At 42.0% G+C, this 26,450-nt stretch overlaps 1 protein-coding gene across 3 annotated transcripts; it reads right to left on the reverse strand.

Annotated features, from left to right (window-relative positions):
• Window positions 1-10,537: 10,537 nt before the first annotated feature.
• On the reverse strand, window positions 10,538-25,309 carry LOC133267884 (urea transporter 2-like). 3 transcript variants are annotated; one of them, XM_061450578.1, is made up of 10 exons: window positions 25,164-25,271; window positions 19,552-19,721; window positions 18,441-18,603; window positions 17,531-17,720; window positions 15,930-16,058; window positions 14,857-15,049; window positions 13,199-13,346; window positions 12,437-12,571; window positions 11,436-11,485; window positions 10,538-10,766 (listed from the first exon to the last, which is right to left on the reverse strand). In XM_061450578.1, exons 2-10 carry the CDS (start codon window positions 19,636-19,638, stop codon window positions 10,590-10,592), a joined length of 1,272 nt encoding a protein of 423 aa, XP_061306562.1. In that variant the 5' UTR covers window positions 19,639-19,721; window positions 25,164-25,271; the 3' UTR covers window positions 10,538-10,589. The 3 variants fall into 3 exon arrangements, with proteins under 3 accessions (XP_061306562.1, XP_061306561.1, XP_061306563.1); XM_061450577.1 differs by lacking the exon at window positions 19,552-19,721 and having other exon boundaries at window positions 25,164-25,309; XM_061450579.1 differs by lacking the exon at window positions 25,164-25,271 and having other exon boundaries at window positions 19,552-19,835.
• Between the last annotated feature and the right edge of the window lie 1,141 nt (window positions 25,310-26,450).

The raw sequence follows: 26,450 nt of genomic DNA on the forward strand, positions 1-26,450 counted from the left end.
CACATCTTTCATCATTCTACACCCCACAGAGATTAAACCCAGGTGTTATAGGTCAGAAAGGAAAGGTATGTACTTTCCAACATGCTGATAAGGGCAACAAGTGTTGAGTGAAATCCAGAGAGGGTCTTGCTCATGGGTGCCTGTGGATAGACACTGCTGTGGCAGGAATATGGGTGCAGGGAGCCCCAGAAAAAGCTCTGGTAGCACCTGGTTGGTGTTGTGGTTAAGGGTTTTTAAGAGCTATTGAAAGAGAAGTGTTTGGTGATGTGGGAGAAACTACAACGCTTCCCCAGAGGGGTTGGTGACCTTTTCCATCACCAACAACACACTTAGCAAACTAAGAATGGGGAAATGAAAAAGGTGGGTGGCCCAAAAGGGGAGGTTTATTTGGGGCAAAGAACAGACATTCAGTATCCCTTTAGGGATCAGCTCTGGAGCTCCCACAATAAAAAGGATGTGGAGCTGTTGGAGTGTGTCCAGAGAAGGCCACGAAGATGCTGTGAGGCCTGGAGCAGCTCTGCTCTGAAGCCAGGCTGAGAGAGCTGGGCTGGTTCAGCCTGGAGAAGAGAAGACTCCTTGAGGGGAAACCTTAGAGTAACTAAAAGGGCTACAAGAAACCTGGAGAGGGGATTTGGACAAGGGCCTGTAGGGACAGGACAAGGGGGAAAGGGTTTAGTGGAAGGTGTCCCTGTCAGTTGCAGGAGTTGCAACTCTAAGAACTTTAAGGTCCTTTCCAACCCAAAGCTTTCTGTGATTCTGTTATTCACTTTGGACTTGTAGTTGTTCTAAATTATTGATTTTACTTAGATTTATTACACTCAGCACTCTTGCTCACAGTGCCGGGCAGAAAAGTTTCACAGAGGTGCATCTTGTTGCAAAGCCACCACCATACAACCGTACAACACCATACCCACTTAAGCTGTTAAGTGTGTTTTCTCTTGTCAGGGAGGAGGAATTTGTATTTTGAAGAAGTTCTATGTGTCGGTAAGGTTGAGTCATCTACACAGTTGAGATAAATGTAAGTTGAATGTAAGTGATGTATTGGGTTATGCTGATGTGAATTGGAGAGATGTGTTAAGGGGGTTATTCTGGATCTTCGTTTTCAGGTGAAAACTGCTTCTTTGTATGCAGGGAATGCATGAACATAGGGAAAAGTGGCATCTTCCTCTGGCTGAGAGTAAAGCCAGACATTTCAGGGAGCAGGAGCTGGCTGAGGATCCTGCATTTGCTATCAGATGCTGCTACTTGATGAAGGTGTTCACTGTCATGTGAGTAGAGGAAAACAACAGAGAGCAATGGGAAGATGGGGATGAGCTGGGAATGTGTAATGGAAAATACACAGCAACTCCAGATACAGGAAGCTTTCTCTTTCTTATTTTTTTGCCCTTCAGACAAGAGAAAATTCAGGTCAGGCGAGATAGATGAAACACAAGATACTACTTCCATGGCCTGTTTGTCATCACTAACAAAACCTCATCTACCTTTTTTTTACCTGCACAAAAGATGTTCAGCACCATCTTGGCTAATGAGAGGGAGTGACCTATTCACTAGGCCTGGCAGATGAGGTGACAGCATCTGTATAGACTAGCAGTGAAGAGGCAGATGTCTTTAGACAAGTGGTCCTTGACTGCTTGCAGAGAGACCTACTCATATTCTAGCATCTCAAAACAAACAAATCAATGTTATACTTGTTTCTCCTATGAAGATAAACCCCAGAAAAATGCCATGATTTGAGTGTGTGATTGTATTCTGGGTTTGTTTTTTTTTTGAAGAGTAATAAAGACCACTTTTATTTAAAGAATAGGCATTTTCCACTTCCTAATTATGTTCTTGATTTCTCCAAAGTGATGTGACTTTCCAGCTCCCTCTCTCTTTCCTTGTGTGAGAAACCAGGGTTCAGAATCACAACCTGAAACAAAACCAGATAGGTTCTGTTCTCCTCCAGAGGATTTAACTTCCTGGATTGTGGAGCTATTTATCATATGAAGGCTCAGCTCTCAGAAGGACAGAAATGCTGGGATCCTCACATTAGCCTCCAAGGGCTTTGCTCGTGATTAACTGGCATGACCAGCATTATGGTGGGCAAGGACCTTTCCCAGACCACCCAATAGAAAGGCTCTGGGGAAGATATAGCCTAAGTCCTTCAGAGCCTTTGCTCATTCTTTGAGCTGTCATCTAGACTTGGGTCACTAAGCTGTTTCATGTTTTTTTAGTAGGGCAGAGACTTCAGTCTCTGTTCAAGTGAATATAATGTGAGATAATTAGAGCATATAACAAGTTAAATGAGCATAGTATATGTCTATGTGGTATGGTGCTGAATATAGGCACCAGTTCAGGACAGAGAAAGGAACACCACTTTCTCCTCTTGTGTGTGTGGGTCTGTGAGCATGCTCTGAGATGCTCATGCTTCCTGCTGAATTAGACCCTTCAGCCAAGTTAAGTGGTAGGAGCCACAAGAGGGTTATTGGCCAGGCATGAGTGGCTCAGGATGCAGATGATTCTGGACACACCCAAGACCAAGGAGCTGTGCATATGCACGCGGTCATCTCACAGGGTGATAAACCTGCTTGTTGGAGTATACTCATGAGTGATCATCCAGGCTTTTGTTAGGATTAATGTAGTTCTAGTCAGTATTGACCACGGGTTGTAGAGTGGGATTCAGCACACCCTAAAATTTGGCCAGCTGTGTGGACTCCATGGACTGCATTGATTAGATGTCCATTGACTACAGCAGGACTTTGACACCTAATACACATGTAGACACCAACACGTTGACACCTAAATTCAGTTCTCTTTCTCTGTGTTCCTCTGGATACTTTGTAGGTAAAGCACAGCTAGGCAGTGGTTTTGAGCATCAAATCTTGATGATTTAGGCTTAACCTGGCTGTTACCAAGTACAGAGCCATGCGGTGCCTCTTGGGAACTGTTTCTCTGAGGGACTTGACCCTTCATGGATCTACACTTGTAGCCCAGATTTGTCATGAAAGCAGACATCTGGTTGCCCTCAGCCCTTTCTGTAGTCAGTAGGGAAAGATGAGCTGCTCCTACTTATTGAGCTATTTCAAAAGGGTTGTGATGGAATTACAGAAGTGCTTCTCTCTGTACCTTTATTCTCTCTCTTTTTCTCCATGAACTGTATAAAGTGTTTGTAGCTACCAGAATCTGAAGTCTGGCATTTCAACAAGAGTCTCTGAAGTCAAATGGGGCTTTAATGGGGCAGTGTTGGGTGAGTACCAGCCAATGTTATCACAGAGGACACAGCAGGAGACAAGCATTGTCTGCCAGGTCACAGAGAGATCTACAGGGTAAAACAGGCAAGGCAACTTGAAAGAGTTTGAAATGTCTTCCTTTTAGAGAGGAGAAACAGAAATGTGGTGGGTTTGCCCAGTACATAGGTAGTCAGAGACACATATGTTGGATTCTTATGCAGGGTGTTCAGTACAAAGCCATGTCTCCCCATCCTGATTTCTTTCAGTATAAGTCCTAGATCTTTCTGCACAGATCTTTCATGATAAGGTGTTGAATTTGTAGCTCACTGGTGTTCTGAACCACTTCTCCTGAAATCCAGGGATGTATCTGCTCTTCTCTATTTTTACCAGACATACATGTTGTCTTGCCCTGCACATTTAACTGGCATGTGTGAGGCCTTTCTGATATTACAACCTCTGCAATACACATGCAGAATGTAATCTGGAGCAGGTCAGAGTGTCCCACCCTGAGCATGAGGGTGAATTCCAGCACAGCTTGCAATGACAATGCAGGAAGGGACCAGGGAGGTTACTTCTACCCACATCAGTTTGTAACTTTCCTTTCTGTTTGTTAGAAGCAATTTTCAAGTTTTGTTCTCTTTTTAAGTAGCCTACTCTTTCTGTGTCTCATAAGCAGTGAATATGGAAAGGGAAGGTAGTGTGAGATTATTAGAATGGCATCTTTAAGAGAAAATAAAATTCAAAGAGATTCAACACTTAATTCCCTTCATTTAATTTGTTTTAAAATTATAGTAAAAAATATCTATTGCTAGGACACCATCCAAAGATTTTCTGTGTAGTTGATAACCACATCAGTGGTGTGTCTATGTAGTATGAGAGCACAGTCAGTGCAAGATAGTGCTGTGAATAGTGTTTTCACCTATAGCAAATCCTTTATGCAGCAATGTAGCCCAGAATGGCTGAGTTTCTTCTAGCGTACCACATCCTCCCCCAGCAAAACAGTATACTACAATGTGTTTTATTGCTGCTTCATTGTTGAGGCACCAGGACTCTTTGCTGGAAAATTCCTCTTGAAAATATTTTCTTCCCCAGTGCACCATGCCATGTGCATGCTTTTCCTAGTATTATTTCTTTAATGACACTAATTACCAAATCTGATATTTAACCTCCCACTAATCTCAGGCTTATCTGATTAAATTGACGACTGATCGAAGAATTCAGATCCAAGTGAGGGGATTTTCAGTTGGCTGTTTTCCAAACCCTTAGCTCCAATCCATTATTCATGGGAGGCAAAAGAAAAGATAATGCAATTCCCCTAGAAAGTGTTTGCATTCGAACCCCCAATTTTGCAATCATGTGTACATGGGGTTTTATTTTACCAAAAAAAAAAAAAAAAATCTCATTCACCTCACTGGGCCTAAAAGTGGAAGCAATTTCCTACATGTTACAACTGCAACTGAGCCGTGTTTTCCCACACAGGTACTTGTGTTTGATCGCAGGATTTGTTTTGTTGTTTGTTTCTAAACATTTGAATTAGTTATGAGAAATTCTTCTCATGGTGGTTGAATATCTGGGGCCAGCTTTCAAGCTTCATAGCTCCCTGGGACAGTTTGAAATACTGGCATTGTGGGCAGGATTTCATCCAGCCTCAGAATGTATCCTGTTGCTCTGGTGTCTGAGGCTCTTGCCATGGCACATGAAGCAACATGAGCTTCTCTGTCACATGTTTGCCCTTTCAGCCTCCCTTGTTCTGGTTCTCACTGGCATCTTTCTTTAGCAATACGCTTGGGCAACGCCCAGACGCACCAGGTTGCACAATTACTCATGTTCCTTCTTTCTCCTTATTCCTGCTCCTCTTTCTATCCCCAAGGGAGTAATTCTGAGTCAGGCAAAGGGCAGGACTTCAATGCCTCTGTCTCCTGTGGTTTGCCTTTTGCATGTGCCAGGGACATCTTCAGCTGTGATGCTGGAGGCAGGGTGGGCAGCAGCCACACAGCATCAGAGCTGTACAGGACCAGGAGCTTGCACTTGCGAACAGCCTGACATGAAAGGCTCTCCCTGATGGGAAGTGCAGGAATGCTATGAAACAAAGCTATTTTACTTTGGACAAGGGCCTGTAGGGACAGGAGAAGGGTGAATGGCTTTAACTTTCTAGAGAGGAGATACTGAGATGAACTCTTAGGCAGAAGTTGTACCCTGTGAGGGTGCTGAGGTGCTGGCACAGGTTGTCCAGCTGTCCCATGCTCTACAGTGTTCAAGGCCAGGTTGGATGGGTCTTGGAGCAACCTGCTCTAGTGGAAGGTGTCCCTGACCATGGCAGGGCTTTGGGACTTGATGAGCTTTAAGGTCCCTTCCAACCCAACCAGTCCGTGATTATAAGTTCTAAGGTAAGTAATTTAACCTTCAGAGCCCCTTTGCAAGTGAAAAGTCTTTAAATACTAGCTACTGTAGAAAGTACTGAGAAGCCAAAAGAGGTCCACTCTGTGTGTTGAGCTATGTCTAGGCACAGTCTGGGGTATGCTGGTTGACAAAGGCTGGGACTGCTCCATGGCATGGATACTCAGTTGAGCGGGGGATGAATGTCTGTGAGCTGGAACATAATACTTTTCATTTACCAGCATGGATTAGCTTTTGGGGATCTACGCCCAGGTCTTCTGGCCCATAACTATGAAACATTAAGGCTTCCAGCTCCTGATTAAACACTTTCCTTTTCAGTGCATAGGAAACTAATTACCTTGGCCTATCTGTGCCTTTGAGAATAAGCTGAGTCGGGTCCTTAAGTCATTGTATTTGCTTTGAGAGTTATACTGTTTCCCCACGTCATTCAAAATCTTGAGTAAGATGAACTGCTGGTACCAAAAAAAGCCTTACCTGAAGGCAGGTTTCTGTGGCAAGACAAAGAGAAACCATTGGAAAGGTGCTCATTTGTGTCTAGCAATTCAGTTGGCATAGTGGTTTTTGTGATGCTTAGACTCTGAGGGAAATAATCAAGTATTTCTTTTGACTGAACAGACCTGCTTCCTCATGGCTAGCACCTTCCTTAATAGGTGAATTATTCCTAGTGATGGCCAAATTCTGTGTCAGTTCTACCTTTTACCCTAAATGGCAAGATTGAAAAGATTAGATTATTATCAACATGAACATTCTTTATGCTGCTGGTATTTCATGTACAACATGGTAAAACCAAACAAAACCCACAACAATCCTGGAGGATCAGATAAAGGAGACTGTATTGTTGAATGTCCCCAGATTTGAGCATCTAAACAGGTAGTGTGCTGCACTCATACCTTTTGTTTTTCATCCTGCTTTTGCAGCCAGCTCTCAGGTCTGGTCCTCAGGTAATCTGGGATGAATGTTTTCTCTTCCCAGTTAGCATCATGAGGATGCAATGACTTTGATGCATGGATGGATGTTGGCCTCTTGTGCACTTGGCCAGATACTGGTTTACAGGGGGAAGGGGAAAAGAGGGCAGTAGCCCTTGTTTTGTTATTGCTGTGGGTGTTGCCAGGATACTCTGGGCTCCATGAAGAAGCAACACTGCTTTGGGAAGGGAGAGGAGTGGGCTCTGCTGACAAAAATCTGCTGAATGTGGCTCAGCATCCTGTGATCTCTTGTTCTTCCCACCCCTTGTCTCCAATAGGAAACCTTATGCAGGTCTATGAGGTGTGTGGCTGCAGACAGTGGTACTGGGGAGCTGAATCACAGCAGAAAGTACTTTGGAGCAGCAGGCACACTGGTGTCAAATGGTGGAGACTGGTGCAGTTGCTTGACATGGAACTGGGAGTGTTGGGAAGAGTTATGCACATCAGACAGAAGCCATGAGAGCAGCTTGGGAAATGACAGTGAGGCAGTTCACCTGCATTAGACTTTTGGATAAAATCTGATTCCAAGCAATGTTTTCAAGTGATTGTCTCAAAATTGTTTTCTCTTTATTTAATTTTTAGAGATATTAGTCACTGTGCTATCTCTTTTGCTGTGTTATGTTGGCATAGGGGGGAGGGGTAAGCTGGGGGAAATAATCAAGGAAATAGCCCCAAAACTCCTGCCAGCATAAATATTTCTTAAGAGACTGGTATTACCTGTGTGTCAGAACAGAGGATTCAAAAAGAGTGCTTGGACAAAACCATTGTGACTCAAATAGCATTTATTTGATGTAAAGAAAAAGAGACCGGTTTCAATAATAAGATAAATCAGATCTGTTAGCAAAGGCTGCATTATGAACAATAATGGGGAAAAAGCATATTCTGAAGGATATACATGTCAAATTAAAAAATAACTGTTATCTTGCACAGAGTGAAGGGAAGAGTGATTTCTTGGATAGTGTAAAGTAAGGAATTAATTCTGAAAGATGTGAAAAATTTAATGACTGAGGCACAGCTTTCATCTTTTGTTGTTACTCTGGTCTGTGCATAAGGTTTCTTTACGGTACTGCCAAAATATCCCTGTTGCTCAGCAACAGTGAGCTGAAATAGCACCAGTCGGAGGAAATCTGTTGATTTACACTGGTCATAAAGCGTGTACTCTCACCCGGGTGCAGCTCTTGACACAAGAATGAAAGCCAGACATTGTAGGTTTGCCTCTTTGGGACATATATGGTCCTAGGTGGGAGATGTCAGTTCAAACATCAAAATATGTCCTCATTCCGTCACAGTTTGGAGAGGTACATCCTCTGGGCAGAACATGACCTCATTGAATCCTAATCTGAAGGCCTGTCCAGCATCTCCCCTAGGAACAAGTTTTCATCTGATCCCAAAGAAGTTTCCAGCTCTGCCTGTAACTCTGCAGGCACGTTACTGTGCCTTGGTCTGATTGTGCCTTCCGTACAGCAGCAAATTTTGCACTTAAACATTTAAGAAGATACTGGTGCAGCAAAATACCCTAAGTAAAAAGACCAGAATTTAGCAGCTTCCAAAATATCCCCTTTACACTGATTTCATAACTTTATTTCCCAATATCTTCTAAGCTACTTATTTAAGAGATAAATTTTCTTCGGAAGAGTACAGTGATAATAAGTAGAGGAAAACTTATACTGAACCCTGAAAGGTATGAATATTTGTTTTAAAAATTAACTCCACAAAATATTATGTAGATATTTGCCAAATAAGACACAGGGAACACTACATTTTTACAAGTGAACTCTGGAGTGTCAGTCATACAGAAATACTGTCAAACATCTGAAAACCTACCACTTCACTAGAAAATATTACCAGCAGTTCATCCCAAATATTTTTCATTCAGATGTTTTTGCTGTTAATAAGAAGATACGTTTGTGATTTTTTTTTACCCAGCCTCAGAAATCAGCAGTAGCACTGTTCACAGGCTACCTTTTATTTCCTCTGCTACAAAAGAAAGGGGTTTTGATTGCTTTCCCAGGAGAGACATTACCGCATGTAGGATTATGACAACTGAGGGACTTGAATGCATGGAGTATTCCTGGCGAAGATGTCAGCTCCATCATGAAACGAAGTATCTAGAGGAGCCAGGCAGAAAGGAGGATGAGTTAACACCTATTAAGGTGACAAGCGCTGTTGGGTTCAAGGTCAGCTGCCTCCTTTCCTAACTGCAGACCCTGGGAGCCTATGCAGACATAGAATCATAGAATCATTGAATAGTTAGGGTTGGAAAGGACCTTAAGATCATCTAGTTCCAACCCCCCTGCCATGGGTAGGGACACCTCACACTAAACCATGTCACCCACGGCTTTGTCCAACCTGGCCTTGAATGCTGCAAGGGATGGAGCATTCACAACCTCCCTGGGCAACCCATTCCAGTGCCTCACCACCCTAACAGGAAAGAATTTCTTCCTGATATCCAATCTAAATTTCCCCTGTTTAAGTTTGAACCCGTTACCTCTTGTCCTGTCACCACAGTCCCTAATGAAGAGTTCCTCCCCAGCATCCCTATAGGCCACCTTCACATACCGGAAGGCTGCTCTGAGGTCTCCATGCAGCCTTCTCTTCTCCAGGCCCCAACTTTCTCAACCTATCTTCATACGGGAGGTGCTCCAGTCCCCTGGTCATCCTCGTGGCCTCCTCTGGACTTGTTCCAACAGTTCCATGTCCTTTTTATGTTGAGGACACCAGAACTGTACACAATACTCCAAGTGTATTCACTCACAAGAGCAGGGTAGAGGGGCAGGATCACCTCCTTTGATCTACTGGTCACGCTCCTTTTGATGCAGCCCAGAATAGGGTTGGCTTTCTGGGCTGCGAGGGCACACTGCCGGCTCATGTTCATTTTCTCATCGACCAACACCAACATGGCACAAGGCTAATCAGCTGCAGACCTCTGCTAAGTCCACTCGTCCCCCAAACATCCCCTTCTTATTGCAGGAGAAAAATGGCAGAGAAGCAACTTCAGCAGCAGGCTGGGATGGGGAAGAATTTTGTTGTTTGGTATTTGTGGGTAGAAGCAGATGATGTGGGTGAGAGAGGTGGAAAAGATGAGTTCAAATTAGTTCTACTTGTGCACAGGCTGAACACAGCCATTCTATTGATTAGGAAAGGGACAGCAATGCCTTTGCAGCTGTCCCTTGCTTTGCTAACCCATGACCAAGTTCAAGTATTAAGAAAAATTGTTAGAGTAACATAAACTCATGAAACTTGGTGGGTGGTTTTTTTTTTTTTTTTTGGTAGAAAAATACTCTTTTCACTGGCATTTGCTACTTTTCTCTGCAACTGGGTAGGCCTGAAACTTTTTTTTTTTTCATGAGATATTAGAGCCTAGTACAAACTAAAACATGCAAAAGCTGGGGCTGACAGACATCCCCTCTATGCCATTATTGTGATTTCCTTACCACTAGTCTTGCAAGTATTAGCAATGCTGCCTGAAATTTATCTGAGTCCATCCTATGTATGATGATTACTGCTACATCATGTCTCTCCACTTGGGCTTGAGAGATCCTCCAAGTAGAATTTTTCACTACCTATTTTCTGCTTAGCAAAGGATACTCTTTATTCCACTTATCTGCTACTAAGAAGCTTTCTAAGACATACCTGATTGCTGTCATAAACTGATTTTAGCCATTAATTAAATGCTGAGAGATACTTTGCTCTTTATTGCTTTGTGTCTGATTGCTATGACTCAGATTTCATAAACCCATTTTTCTTTTGAATTTCTATCAATTCCCCACTGCTTAAAATTCAAGTATGTGCTTTTAAATCATTACAGATTAGTCTTGGGAAAGGCTCTTCCAGCACAGCACAGTCCCTTACATACTAAGGATAAAACGAATGCAGTGGAAAAAGTCTCTCTACTCAGAAGGGGGTGATTCTTTTTAGTCTTTTGATTTTTTAGCAAGCAAATTACTTTTTTTTTTTTTTTTTGGGGAAACATGTTGTACTCTTGCCTTAAAATCTGCAAAGTATCTCTCTTGGGTTTTCATACATTACAACAAGATCTCTGATGTTTCTTCATCTTCAGGTAATAAACTCGATTGGCTTCTGGATAGGTGACTTTGGAGAGTGGCAGCTTGTAGATGGCAGAGTTGTTTGTGGTTATTAACAGGAAGGTCAGTGCAGACAAGCAAAAAGCCCAGGTTCCTGATGGTACCCCAAACTGCAAAGAAAAATAAAAACCATCTATTTACTGTGTGTGCGTCTTTCATTTGATCCGTCAAACCTTGAACAAAACTCAGAGCCAGGTAGCTTGGAAAAAAGCTTTCTCAAGGAATTTTTGACTTGGTTTTGCATGGGATCTCTTCCCTGGGGAGACAATATTTCTCCATGGGATCTTGACACTGTGCATTAACCTGCAACATCTACCAGCTGTGGTGAGAAGGCTGCTTTCTGTTTGTGCATCTGCAGTGGTCTTGGATGGAGTTAATATTGGAGCATATACCAGAGGCATTCAGCTTTTCCCTGGGCAATTGTACTGGATGCCTTTTTGCACATGGGCAGAGCAATTAAACCAAATTTGAGGTTTCTTTACACATGTGGAGGGCCCTTTTCTCAATCACCTCAGGCACAAATGATATGTAATTATCTTGGAGGTGTTGTGGGCTGAGCCATGCAAGTTCATAGAAGTTCCAAGGAGAAAAGTTGTAAGTGGCCTGTATCAGTGAGAAACACACCAAAGCCATGGGCAGATGGTGTCCCCTCTCTTGGATTAATTCTGCCTTTAGCTCAGTGGTTCTCCATGTCTTGGTGTTCTGCCTGACAAGTCAGGAAAATACACTGTGTTCAAATCTATTGTTGGGAGCAAGGCCTCAGCTGTTACATTACTTACCACAGACAACATGTTAGTTACTGCTGCTCCCAGGTAGGCACTGAAGAGCGCTGTGAAAAGGAATAGGGTAGTTCCTGGTGAGTTCAGATTCTCATGGAGTAGAGCAGCAAAGACAAACATCTCTCACACTACCTTAGGTAGCTCAACCATGTCTATGACCATACCTGGGGATAAGCCCCCTCTTAAAAGCTCTTACCTTTGCACTGTGCCTCCCTCAACCTGAAGCTCAAGGAAAGGGCAAAACAAAAGAACTGGAGTGATGACAAATGTGACTATAAAAACAGAGGCTTTTGAAAAATGCACTGATGTGGAAAGTGTGTAGCTTGTTAGATTGGGTTAAATAGGAAAATAACCATTCCACCCCCATCTCTCCTGCTTCTAGGGCTAGAAGGTGGGTCAATGAAATACAAAGCTAATCTTTTTTATATGAGCACTGAATGAGCAATAGTTTCATTCCCAGCTCACTGTGATATTGAAATTTCATATGAAATTGCCTTATAAATAGTTTTTCAATCATTCTCTGTTGCCTAACTCATGGCTTTGGTATCTATTTCACAAGACTGGGAAACTTTATTGTCTAACTACACATGCAGGCTGATCTTGAGCTCCAGTTTTCTCAAAGTTTAGGTATGTTCTCCTCCAAAGAAGGAATTTAAGCTGCTAGCTATGCCTCGAAAAAACAATACAATTCATCCAGCAATGTTGAACAAACACAATCAATGCCTCAAAATTAAGCATCTAATTTCAAAGACCTTATTTAATCAGCATCTACTGATTGCATCTCTCATTTTAAACACAACTCTTGGCTGGAAGAGAAAGCACTGCTTTTATTTTGTCACGGTACATTAGAGCAAAGGCTCCACCATCTGACTCCATCATTCATCAGTCTTCCCTAACTCCATCTGCCTGTCTTGAGGTGGTCCCCAGGCTCCATCCCCCCTCTTGTATAAGTGCATCTTTTAAGGAAATAGGGCAGTAGAGAATATCCATAGGGTACGTACCACAGGCAATTGCCAGCAAATGTGTCTGCCACGTGAAAGCGTAGAACATGCCTCCAATGGCAATGCATGAAAGGGAGCTGTTGTAGCCCCACAAGCCAGAGCAGATTTTGCTAAAAGGTGTTGCTAAGCTCAGTGCTGGAAAATAAATCAAAGATGTGTCATTCCTTGGCCAAAGAGATAAAAGATGCTGAAAAATGGCATGAATCCAGCTTTTTAAGGGCTCTAGCCAGCATACATACATGAAGTTCCCATTAGTAGTTTTGTTGCTAAGTCTAAGACTAAAGACACTTTAATCTAATACAATCAGGACAGCATTTCCCAGGTGATACTGACCTGAATTTGGCTATGCAATTTCAGAATATACATGAGTGAATGAGTGTACATGTGAACCTTAAATGTATCCTTAAAGCCTGCACATTCAGATTTATGGCAATCATTTTTAGTAAGCTGCTCCTAAACCTGTCAGTATATATCCAGAAATGAAGTATTTCACGATAAAAATTAATTTTAGCCAAAAATATGCTTCTTTAGTCTGAAGATTTCCTCCATCAGTAAGTCCACCAATTTTCAGCCACCAAATGTTATGAAGGTTTCTACCATCACAAAATGAGGTAGGGAGTGGGGAAATCAATCAGAAGAATTCTTAAGACAGAAGCTTATGTGTATTTTTTTTCAAGCAGGAACATTTGTGACTGTATCGTTGTGGTTCATCTTTTATTCTCCATGCTTTTATAAAATCAGTGACACATGTCAAATTCTTACCTGCCAGCATCCCCACTGCTGATCCAACTGCTGCATGCAGACAAGTAAGAGGAGAAGAGATAAATAAAGCAATCAGGAAGATTCCCCCAGTCCAGGGGTTGTCACAACCATAAACCTGACCCACTCCAACTGGAATGGATTGCAGGAGCTGCAGAAATGAAAAAAACAAAAAAAATTAGGAAAAAAGTGAGCTCCTTATTGGCTTAATTATTTTTTTTTTTAATATTTATTTTTCTTGGCCAGGTTCATGTTGGATGCAGTCTGGCTTTATGGACTGTAAGTGGAAAGTTTGGACATTGCTCAGGAGGCAGCAGGGCATTTCCATAGGGTTTCCCCCTTGAATGAAAACGAGTCGTGCCTTGCTCCCTATCCATAAGCTCCTCTGCCAGGTTTTTTGCTCTAATATCAAAGGTAAATGTCTTTTGTGAAAGGGTTTGCTCATCACTTTTATGCATGCTGCTGGCTTTGCCGCTTTTTGCCTGCTGTGAATCTAGGAAATGGAAGCGCTCAGGGAGATGATGCCTTTGAGAAGACACTCTCCTCAAGATGGAGGGTGATCAGGAGTTGGAACAGGAAATGGTGGAATCACCAGAATCCCTGGGAAGTATTCAAAAAACTGTGTAAATGAGGCCCTTAGTGACATGGTTTAGTGGTGGCCTCGGTAAAGGTGCTGGGGTAAAGGTTGGACTCAATGATGTTAAAGATCTTTTACAACCTACTTAATTCTATGATTTCTCTGAGTGGGGAGATCCAAAGGTAAAATGGCCAATAATGACTTGGCTAGAGTTAGAAGACTTCACTCAGGTTAGGCTACGTACCTGATCTACATATATACCTGAAACTCTGTTGGGACTCACTGGGAATATGAATGGGAGTTGCTGGGTTGATGGGACAGAGCTCAACTTGTTCACTTCTTAGCAATGGTTTCAAGACACTTTTCTTCAAAATGTCAGTGTGGAACAGTCCGCTTCATCATGGTAAACGTTCTTTGAGAAATGTCACTTGTGGGGATTGACATTTAGTGTCAATTAACTTCCTTTTCTTTATCACTCCCTGGGAACACCTCAAAATAATCTGCTGAGCCATGGAGGAAGGCTATTACTCTAGTATCTATATTGTTTATGAAGAGTAAAATGTTCCTTTGGAAAAATCCTACTTGAATATTAACTTAAAATATGTGAACGTGTGCCTGCACCCAAGTTTGTAATCATTCTTCCATAGAAATATCTGCTTCCTAGTTTCTAATCAGAAAGATGAAATTTTAAAAACACACCACTCTGTACATGGAAAACTAAAATTAATCTGTGAGTTAACTGGTAGTCTCAGCAAACCTTAGCTATGGGGTGCTGATCAGTGTATACACAGTAATGGGTAATTAGATTCTGCAGCCTCTTTGAAAATCATAATATATATATTTAGATGTAATTGCAAATGAAAGGTGACAGAAATGAAACATTCTCATTTTCAGGATATCAAGAATGCCAATTCCTAAAGTAAACCTTTATTGGGTTTATAATATTATTATTATTTGGGTAATAGCTATCTTATAAATGCAATTTTGTATTGGCAGGCCATACTGTAGCAATATAAAGCAAGATAATACCATTCTGTAGTGGTTTCATTGTAAATGGAGGAGGATGTTATATTTGACATCTTACCATTGGCAGTTCAGCATCTGTCCAAGTGATGTTTGGTGTTGCTGTTGCAGGCTGAATGACAATTGTAGGGAAGAAGAGGTTATGTGGTCCTGATGCAGCCAGGTAGAGAGTCAAGGCCAAGTTGAAAGGCAAGGTGAGAACAGGCAGATCCCACTTAGAGAAGACTGACCCTAAAGCACTGGTGAAAACAGGGCTGAAAGAAGAACATATGGTCTTACTAGGAACTTTTCAGCTAGGCAAAAATCCCAACTTCAACAAAAAGCAAAAAACAAACCAAACCCAAACAAAAACCACCATGCAGGAAATTCACTTTATTTTGTTTTTTTTTTTTAAGCTGTTTAATTTCTTCAATCTTTCTGATAAAATCAGAGGTATTCTGGGGTCATTCAGTAAATTAATTTCCTACCCTTCCCCATGCAATTATCAATGTGCAGGTTTCAGTGGTGTTATTTAATATATGGGGTGAATTTGGTGCAATATTTACTTATTGCACCAAATACATATTACGTATATATGCTATGAATGTGGAGAGTTTGGTGACCATGAAGGAGACAAGATCCTCTACTCTTGTGCGAGATCCAGTGATTTAATGAAATTATTCCTAGCTCAGTTGCAGTGTTTACTTTTTTTTTCTATAGCACTTGGAGTAGACTGAATTTAGGACACCCAAGCCAGGTCTGAGTGAACGGTGTGTCCTTATTGAAGTTTATGGATCAAAAAGAAAGGCTCACATCAAAGTTATGCTAAATCTCCCCTGTTAAAATAATGTTCCTCTTGAAATAAAAATGAATGGGCTCATCACAATAGCATGGCTAACATTTAGGGCATTGGATTACACACAATCAGCCATCAATTTTCCTTTTCCCCATTGGGTTTATTTGTGATTATGTGGTGTTTTCTTTGTTTCCTGGTTATATTTGATTTTAACATAATGCTACAGATTTAGTAGCACACATCTGCCAGTTTTGTTTCTTTTCCACTGTAGTCTGCATAGTGCATAAAACCACAACAATTCAGTCACAGTGTGAGGGCTCTGGGGCTGGAGTAAGAAGCAGATGAGTCATGTAACTTACCACATCATGGACACCAGTGTTACAGGCAGCAGAAGCCACCAGTGGTAGTCTCCCTTATCAGAGAAGACAGCCATGAGCAATCCCACCAAGAGCCCATTGTAGCCATACAGGCCTGCTGCTACGGCTGATCTGTGTGAAGGGAACAAGTATCTTAAAATCATATCTTTCACAGATGCTTTGCTCACATCAATCCCTACTCCCAGTTTTCTCATCAAGCCCTCCCTCCCTGGACTGTCTGTAATGAAGATCTGCCAACGGACATAGAATCACAGAATCATAGAATAGTTAGGGTTGGAAAGGACCTTAAGATCATCTAGTTCCAACATCCCTGTCATGGGCAGGGACATCTCACACTAAACCATGTCACCCAAGGCTTGTCCAACCTGGCCTTGAACACTGCCAGGGATGGAGCATTCACAACTTCCCTGGGCAACCTCAGCACACAGTAAAGAACTTCTTCCTGATATCCAATCTAAACTTCCCCTGTTTAAGTTTTAACCCATTACCTCTTGTCCTATCACTACAGTCCCTAATGAAGAGTCCTTCCTTATCATCCTTATAGCCCCCTTCAGATACTGGAAGGCTGCTATGAGGTCTCCAACCAGCCTTGTCTTCTGCAGGCTGAACAGCCTCAACTTTCTCAACCTGTCTTCATACAGGAGGTGCTCCAGTCCCCTGATCATCCTCGTGGCCCTCCTCTGGACTTGTTCCAGCAGTTCCACGTCCTTTTTATGTTGAGGAACCAGAACTGTACACAATACTCCAAGTGAGGTCTCATGAAGGCAGAGTAGCAGGGCAGGATCACCTCCTTCAACCTGCTGATCATGCTCCTTTTAATGCAGCCCAGGGTACGGTTTCCGGGCTGCGAGCACACACTACCGGCTCATGTTAAATTTCTCATCAACCAACACCCACACGTCCTTCTCCCCAGGGCTGCTGTGAATCTCTTCTCTGCCCAACCTATAGCTGTGCCTGGGATTGCTCCAACCCAGGTGTAGGACCTTGCACTTGGCAAGGTTAAACTTCATAAAGTTGGCACCAACCCACCTCACAAGCATGTCAAGGTCCTTCTGAATGGCATTCCTTCCCTTTAGCATATCAACCGAACCACACAGTTTGGCGTCATCGGCAAACTTGCTGAGGGTGCTCTCAATCCCACTGTCCATGTCACTGACAAAGATTTTGAACAAGACCGGTCCCCACACCGATCCCTGGGAAAACCCTCGTTACTGGTCTCCAACTGGACATGGAGCTGTTGACCAGAACTCTTTGTGTGCGACTGTCCAGCCAGTTCTTTATCAACAAAGCAGTCCATCTGTCAAATTGATGTCCTTCCAATTTAGAGACAAGGATGTCATACAACTGAACTTTGATTTCCCATTCTTGATTCCCTTGTCCTGTCAGCAACTACCTTTTCTGCAATTATATCCAGTGTCCTTTTGTACCAGATGCAGCTGATAAGGTAGATTTGTCTGATCCTACAAGACCAGATTATTAGCCAGGAATGCTAGATATGTACTTTTACTCCATGTTGCTTTTTTAACACATAAATCAGCACTGAAGTGACAGTCTATATTTGAAAGGGAAAATGATGGACTTACCTATCCTGACCCAGAATAAGTGCTGTTAAAGTGGAGACAACAGTTCCTAAACAGCCTGTGAGTGTCCACCATGGGTTCTGCATCAGGAAGCCAGCAACGATGATGATCCCACTGATGGGATTGTTGATAAACATCACCTGGGATATCGCACGCAGCACCCAGTCAACAAACTGGATCATGAGAGTTTTATCTGTAAAAGATCAAGTTAAATAGTAATAGAAAAAACAAACCAACCAAATATGCAGGTGGTCCTGATTTGGAATTGATTTTTTGAAACTCAGGAAGAGGTTTGGTGGTGGAACTTGGCAGCACAACTGAAGCAATGAATCAACAAGACAGTAAAATCTGACTGGGATTTATTATGGTCTGTAGTGAAATCTTACAGCTGGAAAGCTGAGATGAACTGTATGGTTGCCAGAGTCCCATGTTATAAAGTACCCTGGACCAGATTCATGTGAACCAGCTAATTTATATCTGCGCCTCAGATGGCAAATCATGTGTGTATCCCATTACTGATTTATTAAGGGGACCAAGAACACCTACCTATATGCAATTTAACTTCACAGTGGCATTAGTCTTGACAGAAACTGCTCAGCTGAAAAGACAGGGAGTCTTATGAAGAATGGCAGAACAAAAACTAACCATCCCAGGGTATGTTTTGTGGGATTAAATTTCCTTTGTACATGGCATGTTGGGAGGTAAATATCATCTCAGTCATCCTCAAGATTTAAGCAGTGTGCGTATCTCTACACAAAACTGATTTTTTTCCCCACAAAATGGAAATAAATCAAGGCAGAGGTTGTTTCTGCACTAGTATGACTTGAATCACATTACTGAGAAGTTAGTTATTACTCCTTTGATGTAATTCTTCTTTGGAATCTCCTAATTAGTCACAACAAAGAAGCTTTACCTTTCAGCCAGGCTCCAAATTCCTTCATGTCTCCAGTGAGGTACCCAACACCTCCGCAGAACCTCTTCCCAGCTTTGATCAGTGGATTCTGCTTTACTGGGTTTCTTTCCCCCTTGTTTTCTATCTTGATATCGACACTGTTTTCCATGTTGATATTCCAACCCTTTGTTAAAATTAAATGGGGGAAAAAAAAAAGGCAGTTCATTACAATGCTTTTTACTGTTCCCTGTTTATTCACTCATCATGATTTATTTTGGAGCCAGAAAAAGGAAGGTCCTTACTTTGAACATCTGATTCTCACATCCCTTTTCATGTGCTTTTGGGACCCTTCTCTATCCTTCCAGGCTTCCATGCAGTCATGGATTTGAACACCACAAGAAACCACTGAGCCTTCAGTTAATTGTCTTTTACCTGATTCTAACAGCGTGCTCAGCTACACAATGTGTTCTAGAAATCAAGAAGTTCTTGATTTAAGGGGTGACTTCAAGAAGAGCAAGGTGGCATCAGAGGACAGTGGCTTCACAGGAGCTGAAACTTACCTGTAGATCCAACTCCGTAAAAGTCCACCACATCTAGGAAGCTGCTTCAGTGATTAAGTTTCCTCTGCTGCTTAACGCATATTTCCAGTTTGAATTTATCCATCAGCCACCAATGATAGCTACCTAAAGTTAGGTTTATAGGTCTCTATACTGTCCCTGTTGGGATCACCTTTACCTTTCCCATGAGCATGGTTTAGCTAGAGCGTTTTTCATGGCATCTTACTTCATTATTCGCGTGCATATGTACAATAAATTTTTCTTTACTGAATTGTACTTTCAGCTGTCCCATGTTTAGAAGTACCCAGCACTGATTTAGGAGATTGTAGGCCAAATTCAGAGTGTTTGCTTTCCTCAGATAAATATCATACAGCTGCTCGCTCATTCCCCACCCCAGTCCACAGGGGGATGGGGAGGAGAATTGGGACAAAATACAAAAAAAAAAAACATGGGTTGAACTAAGACCAGTTTAATAATTTAAATAAGAGCAAAATATGATATAATAATAGTAGGAAATAAAGAGAGAGAGAGAGAAAGGAAGGAATAAAAAAGTGATGCACAATACAATTGCTCACCACTTGCTGACTGATGCCCAGCCCGACCCGAGCAGCGATCAGACCCTTCTGGGTAACTCCCCCCAGTTTATATACTGGGCATGACATGCTGTGGTGTGGAATACCCCTTTGGCTATTTCAGGTCAGGTGTCCTGCCTCTGCTTCCTCCCAGCTTTCCGTTCACCTCACCACTGGCAGAGCATGAGAGACGGAAAAGTCCTTGATCAGGGTAAGTGTTACTGAACAACAACTAAAACATTGACGTGTTATCAGCATTGTTCTCAGATTAAAGCCTAAACACAGCACTGCACCAGCTACTAGGAAGAAAAATAACTCTATTTCAGCCAAAACCAGGACAACTGGCCATTGTTCTTTAGCTTAAGACAAGGTAGGTGACCACATGTAAATAAGAAATCCTCAGGGACTAAATAAAAGACTCTTATTATATTTAGCAGGCACTATATCAAGACTTAAACAAGGTAGGGGAGCATTATAGGCTAAACAGAGGTGTCTAGGGCTAACTAAGGTGTTTAGGAAATCCGCACAAGGCTGGCAGAGACAGGATCCCCTATGAGAGGCACGTCCTTTGGATTAGGAGCTGCTGGAATACCTTTTGGCAACTCATGAAGGTCTACACAGCTTAATTCAGGCACATGGATGACAGACTTTCACCAGCTATAAATACTGAATTTTAAAAACCATGTCCTATAGCCAATTTATTATTTGTCTGAAGACCAATTCTCAATATGAAACCAGAAAATTTAAACCAGCCAAACCTTTCTCTGGAATGTACTGTTTCCTGAAGAGTAGGTCTAATTCTTAGTAATTGTCAAGACAAAGGATACATGTGACAAGGTGTGTTGTTGAGTGAATACAAAAACAGAGCTGCTTCAGGTCTCACTGGTGAGTAGCAGCTTGTTCAAGAATTCAGTTTTGGAGTTAATAGTCTAAATAGGATGACACAAACTATACATTAGGGACTGTAGTGATAGGACAAGGGGTAACAGGTTAAAACTTAAACAGGGGAAGTTCAGATTGGATATAAGGAAGAAGTTCTTTATTGTAAGGGTGGTGAGGCACTGGAATGGGTTGCCCAGGGAAGCTGTGAATGCTCCATCCCTGGCAGTGTTCAAGGCCAGGTTGGACAGAGCCTTGGGTGATATGGTTTAGTGTGAGGTGTTCCTGCCCATGGCAGGGGGGTTGGAACTTGATGATCCTAAGGTCCTTTCCAATCCTAACTATTCTATGATTCTATGATTCTAATTATTGGAATTAGTCCTTGACTTGCTTCCAACTTCAGTAAAAGCTTTTTTGGCAGCTGGGAAAGAGAATCCATACTTCAGAAATGCAGGTGCTGAGTACTCAAGCTAAAGCAGCCTCAGCCCTGGGCATTACACTTGCAGATCCAAAATTGTCATAAAGCAGCTCTGAGTCCACATGGGGGAATGATTGGTTATTGTACATCCTGGCTGGTTTCTTACTGTATGTTATCAGGGTCTGATGGTGATGTTTCAGGAAAGAGTAAGTATTTGCACAAATTATAAATACACATTTTCTGCTGCCTGCAAGGGTTCAGCTAGTGCAAGGGTAGGTTCCACATGAAAGAGGTAGAAGACAGGACCAGTACTTGGAGGACTGTTGAATTTGACTTTGTGTAGGACACAAAAGCAAAAGGAGCTTAACTAAAGGAAAAAAAAAAAAAGGATGAAAGTGTTGTTAGGGACGGTGTCTCTGTGCTGGAAGGCTTTTTTCTGCTCAGTTATAATTCATTACCTTGATTCATTAACCTTCAATTTTCTCATATTTTATTTTGAAATAATGGAATAAGTGAATTTGATGCACTTTCAGTTAAATCAAAATTTCCAGTCAAGATAAATACTCTTCATTTTTCGTGAAAATGCATTTACATTTTCAATTTAAAGAATCTTTATACGACTTCTTAGGCTTTCTCTGTTGCTGATCCATAAAGTCAAGGGCTCTTGCACTTGCTGAGTGATGCTGTGTGTCCTGTGCTAGCATGCCCAGTATGTTTCCCCTGCCTGCTGATTGAGGAGCTGTTTGCACTGCAGGACTCTTCAGTGTGGGATGTAATGGGCATGTAAAGAAATATTGGAGTCACCACCTGGTCCATTTGCACAGTGGAAAGGAAAACTGGTCAAGTTGGAGGCCTTAATTCATCAAAACTTGATGAATTGCCTTGGTGTGGAAAGGTGTTTAAGTGCATACTTCAGGCAGTCCTGCATGGTGCAAATTTGAGAGCACAGAACTCCTTTGCTCTGGGTATTCATTGGAAGAAATTAAGTTGTCTTGATGCAACTGGGACAGCAAAAAGACCAGGTGACCAGGTAAATCACTTCCACCAACCTGGTTTGAACTTTACCCTCCATCAAGGCTGTGCTAATGCCCTGTGTGTATGCTCTTACAGAATACTCAAAATTACAGCGGTTGTGGGGTAATCATGGTTACCTCCTTGCCAGTAGCATGGGTCATGTTCATTATGTCTCTGTTTATCACGTAATGTATGCCTCCAGAAAGAGACATCTCACATGAAATTCAGTTCATCTTTCCTATCAACTCATGTATGGTAAGGGGAAATGAAATACCGATTGAACACTCTTACCACCTGCAGAACAGCCCTATACATAATGGGTAGGCCAAGAGCACCTTTGGTTTCTGATGAGACCTTTATGACACTGTAATAGACCCTGATCCAGCCCTATTGGCTTCATGACCACCCTGACTCACATCCCAGTGCTGCAAGAGGTCTGCCTCTGGTGTGTGGAGGTTGAACTATTGCCACAGTCCTGAGGCTTGTCCCATCCATCCACAAACACAGAGCATGGAGGGTTTGTGTTACTTCTACTTAGCTGCCCAAAGAAAGTATAAAGAAGTATTTCTTACCCATGGAAGCTGTGGTTGCCTTACTCCTGGAAGTGTTCAAGACCAGGTTGGAGGAGGCTTGGAGGAACCTGGTCTAGTGGAAGGTGTTCCTGCTCGTGGCAGGATGACTTTTAAGGTCCCTTCCCACCCAAACCAGTCCATGACTGTATGATTCTAAGTACTGCACCACTTAGAAACTGGCAGCAAAATAGAATATTTTGAGCAGTTTTAATAATTTTTGATACTGTAAGAAGCAGTAGCTTCATATATGCTGAGATTAATGATCTGCTAACACATTACCTTGTTTAGGCAGTAGACAATAGCAACTGTTTAAGAACAGGTTGCCCAGGGGGGGTGTGGAGTCTCCTACATTGGAGATATTCAAGGCCCGCCTGGACAAGTTCCTGTGTGATGTACTCTAGGTTACCCTGCTCTTGCAGGAGGGTTGGACTAGATGATCTTTTGAGGTCCCTTCCAACCCTTAGGATTCTGTGATTCTGTGATTCTGTAAAGGACAGAAGACAAAAGATTCCTCATCGCAGAATAATGGAGATGTTCAGAGAATTTTAAGACAGTGATGTCTGTACTGTAATTGAAGCTGAAGTGTGCATGTTCTGCATAAAGGCCAGAGTAGAGCAGGTTTTCTGAAGGCCTGCTGTTGAAATTAAGTTGACACACAGTTTTCAGTCAAAGGGGGCTTCTTTTTTTTTGTCTCTTACTGCATGAAGAAAGGAAATGGAAACATTGTGAAACGACTGTTCTGTTGGAATAGATTGCTTAGCTTCTGCAGGGGTCAGGATTTTTAACTTTAGTTTTTAGTCCTTATTTCTATTTGCCTGGGAAAGCATTTCTTTTTTATCTCAGATTCTTAACTAAAGCTGTGTTAAGACACACAGCTTGAAGTGCAATGCCTAACCTCATGTATGTTCTGAAAAGGTGTTCCATGGGTCTGGTAGGAAATGCAATGCCAGCGTGTAACTGGTGTGATGAAGGAGCAGCAGTGTGTCTGAATGTGGTTTTCATCTCTGTGGTACAAGGACTGATTTGTGCTCTGCTGCAAGTGCAGAGGAGCTACTTAAAACTATTTTCCCATGGTGGAAAAGTGACAGCTAGACATGGATCACTGCTGCTTTTCTCCAGTAATTCCAGATATTTGCTGCCTTCAGTTGTCTAGTTATCTTTGTGCTGTTGGATAATATCTCCCTGGCATCCTCACATAAGCAAGAAGGAAAGTTTTGCAGCTAAAAGTATCTGAGTGCTTTTGTATCAGCTATGAAATGGAACCTGTGAGAATAGAAAAGATAAAAAAGATGTTTTTATTTCATGAAAACAAAAACATCCCAGGACCAAGAAGCTAATCTATTGTTTTTTTTTAATCATCTTTTCAGAGTTAATGAATGTTCCTGTAGCAAAGCACTGGTGTTATGCAACTTCATGTCTCTTTAAATCAATTTCTCTTCCACTTGCGTACACTTCTTCCATGTCAAGCCATACCTACGGAATCTCAGTAATGCCTATTAAAACTGCGTCTCAGTAATGCCTCGTTAGAGCTGCAGCGAGGCAGACTCTGTGCTGGTGCTGCAACATCTGGCCTGCAACTACTCTTTTATTCACCTGATGAAGTAGAGATAAGCCCTGTCACACGCTTGTAATGTGGTATTCATGATAAAAGCAGTGCTGTGCTTGCAGCTTGGAAAGGAATAGAGGCTTTGATTTGGCTAATTGCTTTAATACTCCTAGGTAAGAAATAGTTAATTCCAAGCTGATGCCTGTGTTTTTAAGAGTTGGGCTTTTATCTCTGAAAATGCAGCAAAATTATCTAGTATGTTCTTTCTAGAATTTTACTCTCTCCCTGAAAATGTTATTCTGTAAATCAAGGGGATTTAAGTTATTGTGTGGCATTTGTTTCTCCAAGGAACTGCTACTGCACGATTACAGTCATTGAATCATACATTCTCTGAATTGTTGCTGTGAAGCACGCAGGCAGCCAGCTCTCTGTGCAGAATGTTTTTAGAGGAATTCCTGCATCCAAGTACAATCAGAGGAAAGGGCCAGATTCTTAGCATAGCCCTTGTAACATTACCAGTGGTTTAGCAAAGCTTGCAAGTGTAATATTGTGTTATGTATAGGAACACACACCTGTACAAGCACACTCCCCAAAACAGAGAGATTCTAATGCAGCTGAACCTCACTGAAAAAAACAAAAAGGTAGTTTAAGTTTTCCCATAGAAGAGACATTTCAAAGCATTAGTTCAAAAGAAAGCTTATCCCTCAGATTCAAATAATCATTAAGCCCATTCGCAATTCAATTTTCAGAGATCTGTCTCTCGGGGACAAAGAAATCCAGACACACTATCACATTAACTCTACATTATTACTATCTGGGCATTTTTAATTTTGCAGACTAGAAAAGCAGTAAAAGGAGATGTTAAAGAGTTACAAGTTCGTTGTGTTGGTTTTTTTTTTAATTTTTTTTTAATTCTTTTATTAATTCTTTTCTTAGAGATTCAGCAAACTGGGCTAAGCCCTACTAATAAATCCTCACCCTGCTAGAAAATTCTCAGTAACTGGAATCCTTGTGACATTCCCCCACCTCTTTAGTGAATGCCTTGAGCCTTAGCTGCTCTTCCTCAGGAGGACTTCTCAAATGCTGTTTGTTAGGCATTTTATGGGAGAAGAAAGATTCAGGTGAGTCAGTAAGAGAGTGCACTTTCATTGCTGTACATTAAAAGGAACTAAGAGAATGCTCTTACCTCTCTGATGAGCTCAGGGGTAGCAGTTGCTTTGCTGGCTAGGACAGAAGACAAGCTAGGCAAAGAGAGTGGGGGAAAGAAAATGCCCCACCAGCTTATATAGGCTAGCATGGCTCCTGTCCTGATATTACTAATTAGTTTGTTTCTCCTCCCACTCAGTGAGCTCCGAGAAAAAATTAAGAAAGTTCCCTCTCAAATTCTCCACCTTTCCTCTTGCTCTGTCCTTGGTGTCTTGCCAGCAGCCTCTCCAGAAGTACTGTTCCCTGCTGCTATTTTTTTGTTGTTGTTAATTCGCCTTTAACTTTGTCCTTTCTCCTCCTCTACCACTTAAAAAGGCTCAAGGCTTCAAAGTGGACTCTTGGTATACCTGAGCTCAACCTCTCCAGTGTTATTCTTCTTATCCAAGACAGCTCAGGATCCTTCCTTCTCAAAACACTGACCTGGGAGTGTGCATCACAGTGTGACATGTTCAGCAACCGGTCAGGTTGTCCCATTTCTAGGTAGTTTTTCGAGGCACTATTCTGTTATCACACTGGGACGAAGGACCTGGTGATCTTCTACTGTTTAGTTGTTTTTTATCAGCTATTTGAGAAATTCAAGGGGATTTTTCCTTCTTTTTTTTTAACCTGCCCACCTTGGCTTGCTGGAGAAATTTGGAATATTCAATGTGTGGCATATATGAGAGGCTTGTAAGATTGTGAAATCACTGGGAAAGGCAGAAAAGAGGATGGAAAGGAAAGTCTTGAGTGAATTATGGGAAAAAGTACAAAGGAAAAGCTAGTAAGCTTAAGGAACAAGTTAGGCTATCCAAACCACAGTTTAATTCCCTTTAGGAGTCTTTTACAGTGATGGCTTAAAGAAGCAAACCCACAAATTCATCCAAGAGCTGGAGTGAATGATTTGTTGCTGAACCAGAACCAATCTAGTTTTATGAATTCGCTTCCTTCAGCCCTTTGGAAACAGCCTCATTATCTATGTGAGCTGAAATGATGTTATTCTCACTATGTTTATTCCCAGGGTGCCTCTCTTTTGATGGAGGTGTTTTTAACAAAAGACTGGATAATTTTTTTCCCCTAAGAGCATAGTATCTGATAGCGACTGTGAGCTTGGCATTGCTGATAAGCAAGGCTCGTGAAGTCATAGAATCACAGACTGGTTTGAGTTGGAAAGGACCTTAAGATCATCTAGTTCCAGCTCCCTGCCAAGGGAAGGAACACCTCCCACTACACCAAGTTGCTCAAGGCCCTGTCCAATCTGGCCTTACCAGCTGTTGTGAGTGAACCAGAC

Source organism: Pezoporus flaviventris, unplaced genomic scaffold (genome assembly GCF_033815535.1).
Source record: "Pezoporus flaviventris isolate CSIRO_AGI_PZ_B2104156 unplaced genomic scaffold, CSIRO_AGI_Pfla_v1 ptg000010l, whole genome shotgun sequence".
Lineage (NCBI taxonomy): Eukaryota > Metazoa > Chordata > Aves > Psittaciformes > Psittacidae > Pezoporus > Pezoporus flaviventris.

Excerpts from the sequence above, each read along its gene's own strand:
- LOC133267884 (XM_061450577.1), bottom strand. The coding sequence starts at position 25,274 with ATGCTAGCCTATATAAGCTGGTGGGGCATTTTCTTTCCCCCACTCTCT. Across the intron at positions 15,050-15,929 it reads ACACTGGTGTCCATGATGTG|CCCTGTTTTCACCAGTGCTT; the intron begins GTAAGTTACATG and ends TTCTTCTTTCAG. Across the intron at positions 12,572-13,198 it reads AGCAGTGGGGATGCTGGCAG|CACTGAGCTTAGCAACACCT; the intron begins GTAAGAATTTGA and ends TTTATTTTCCAG.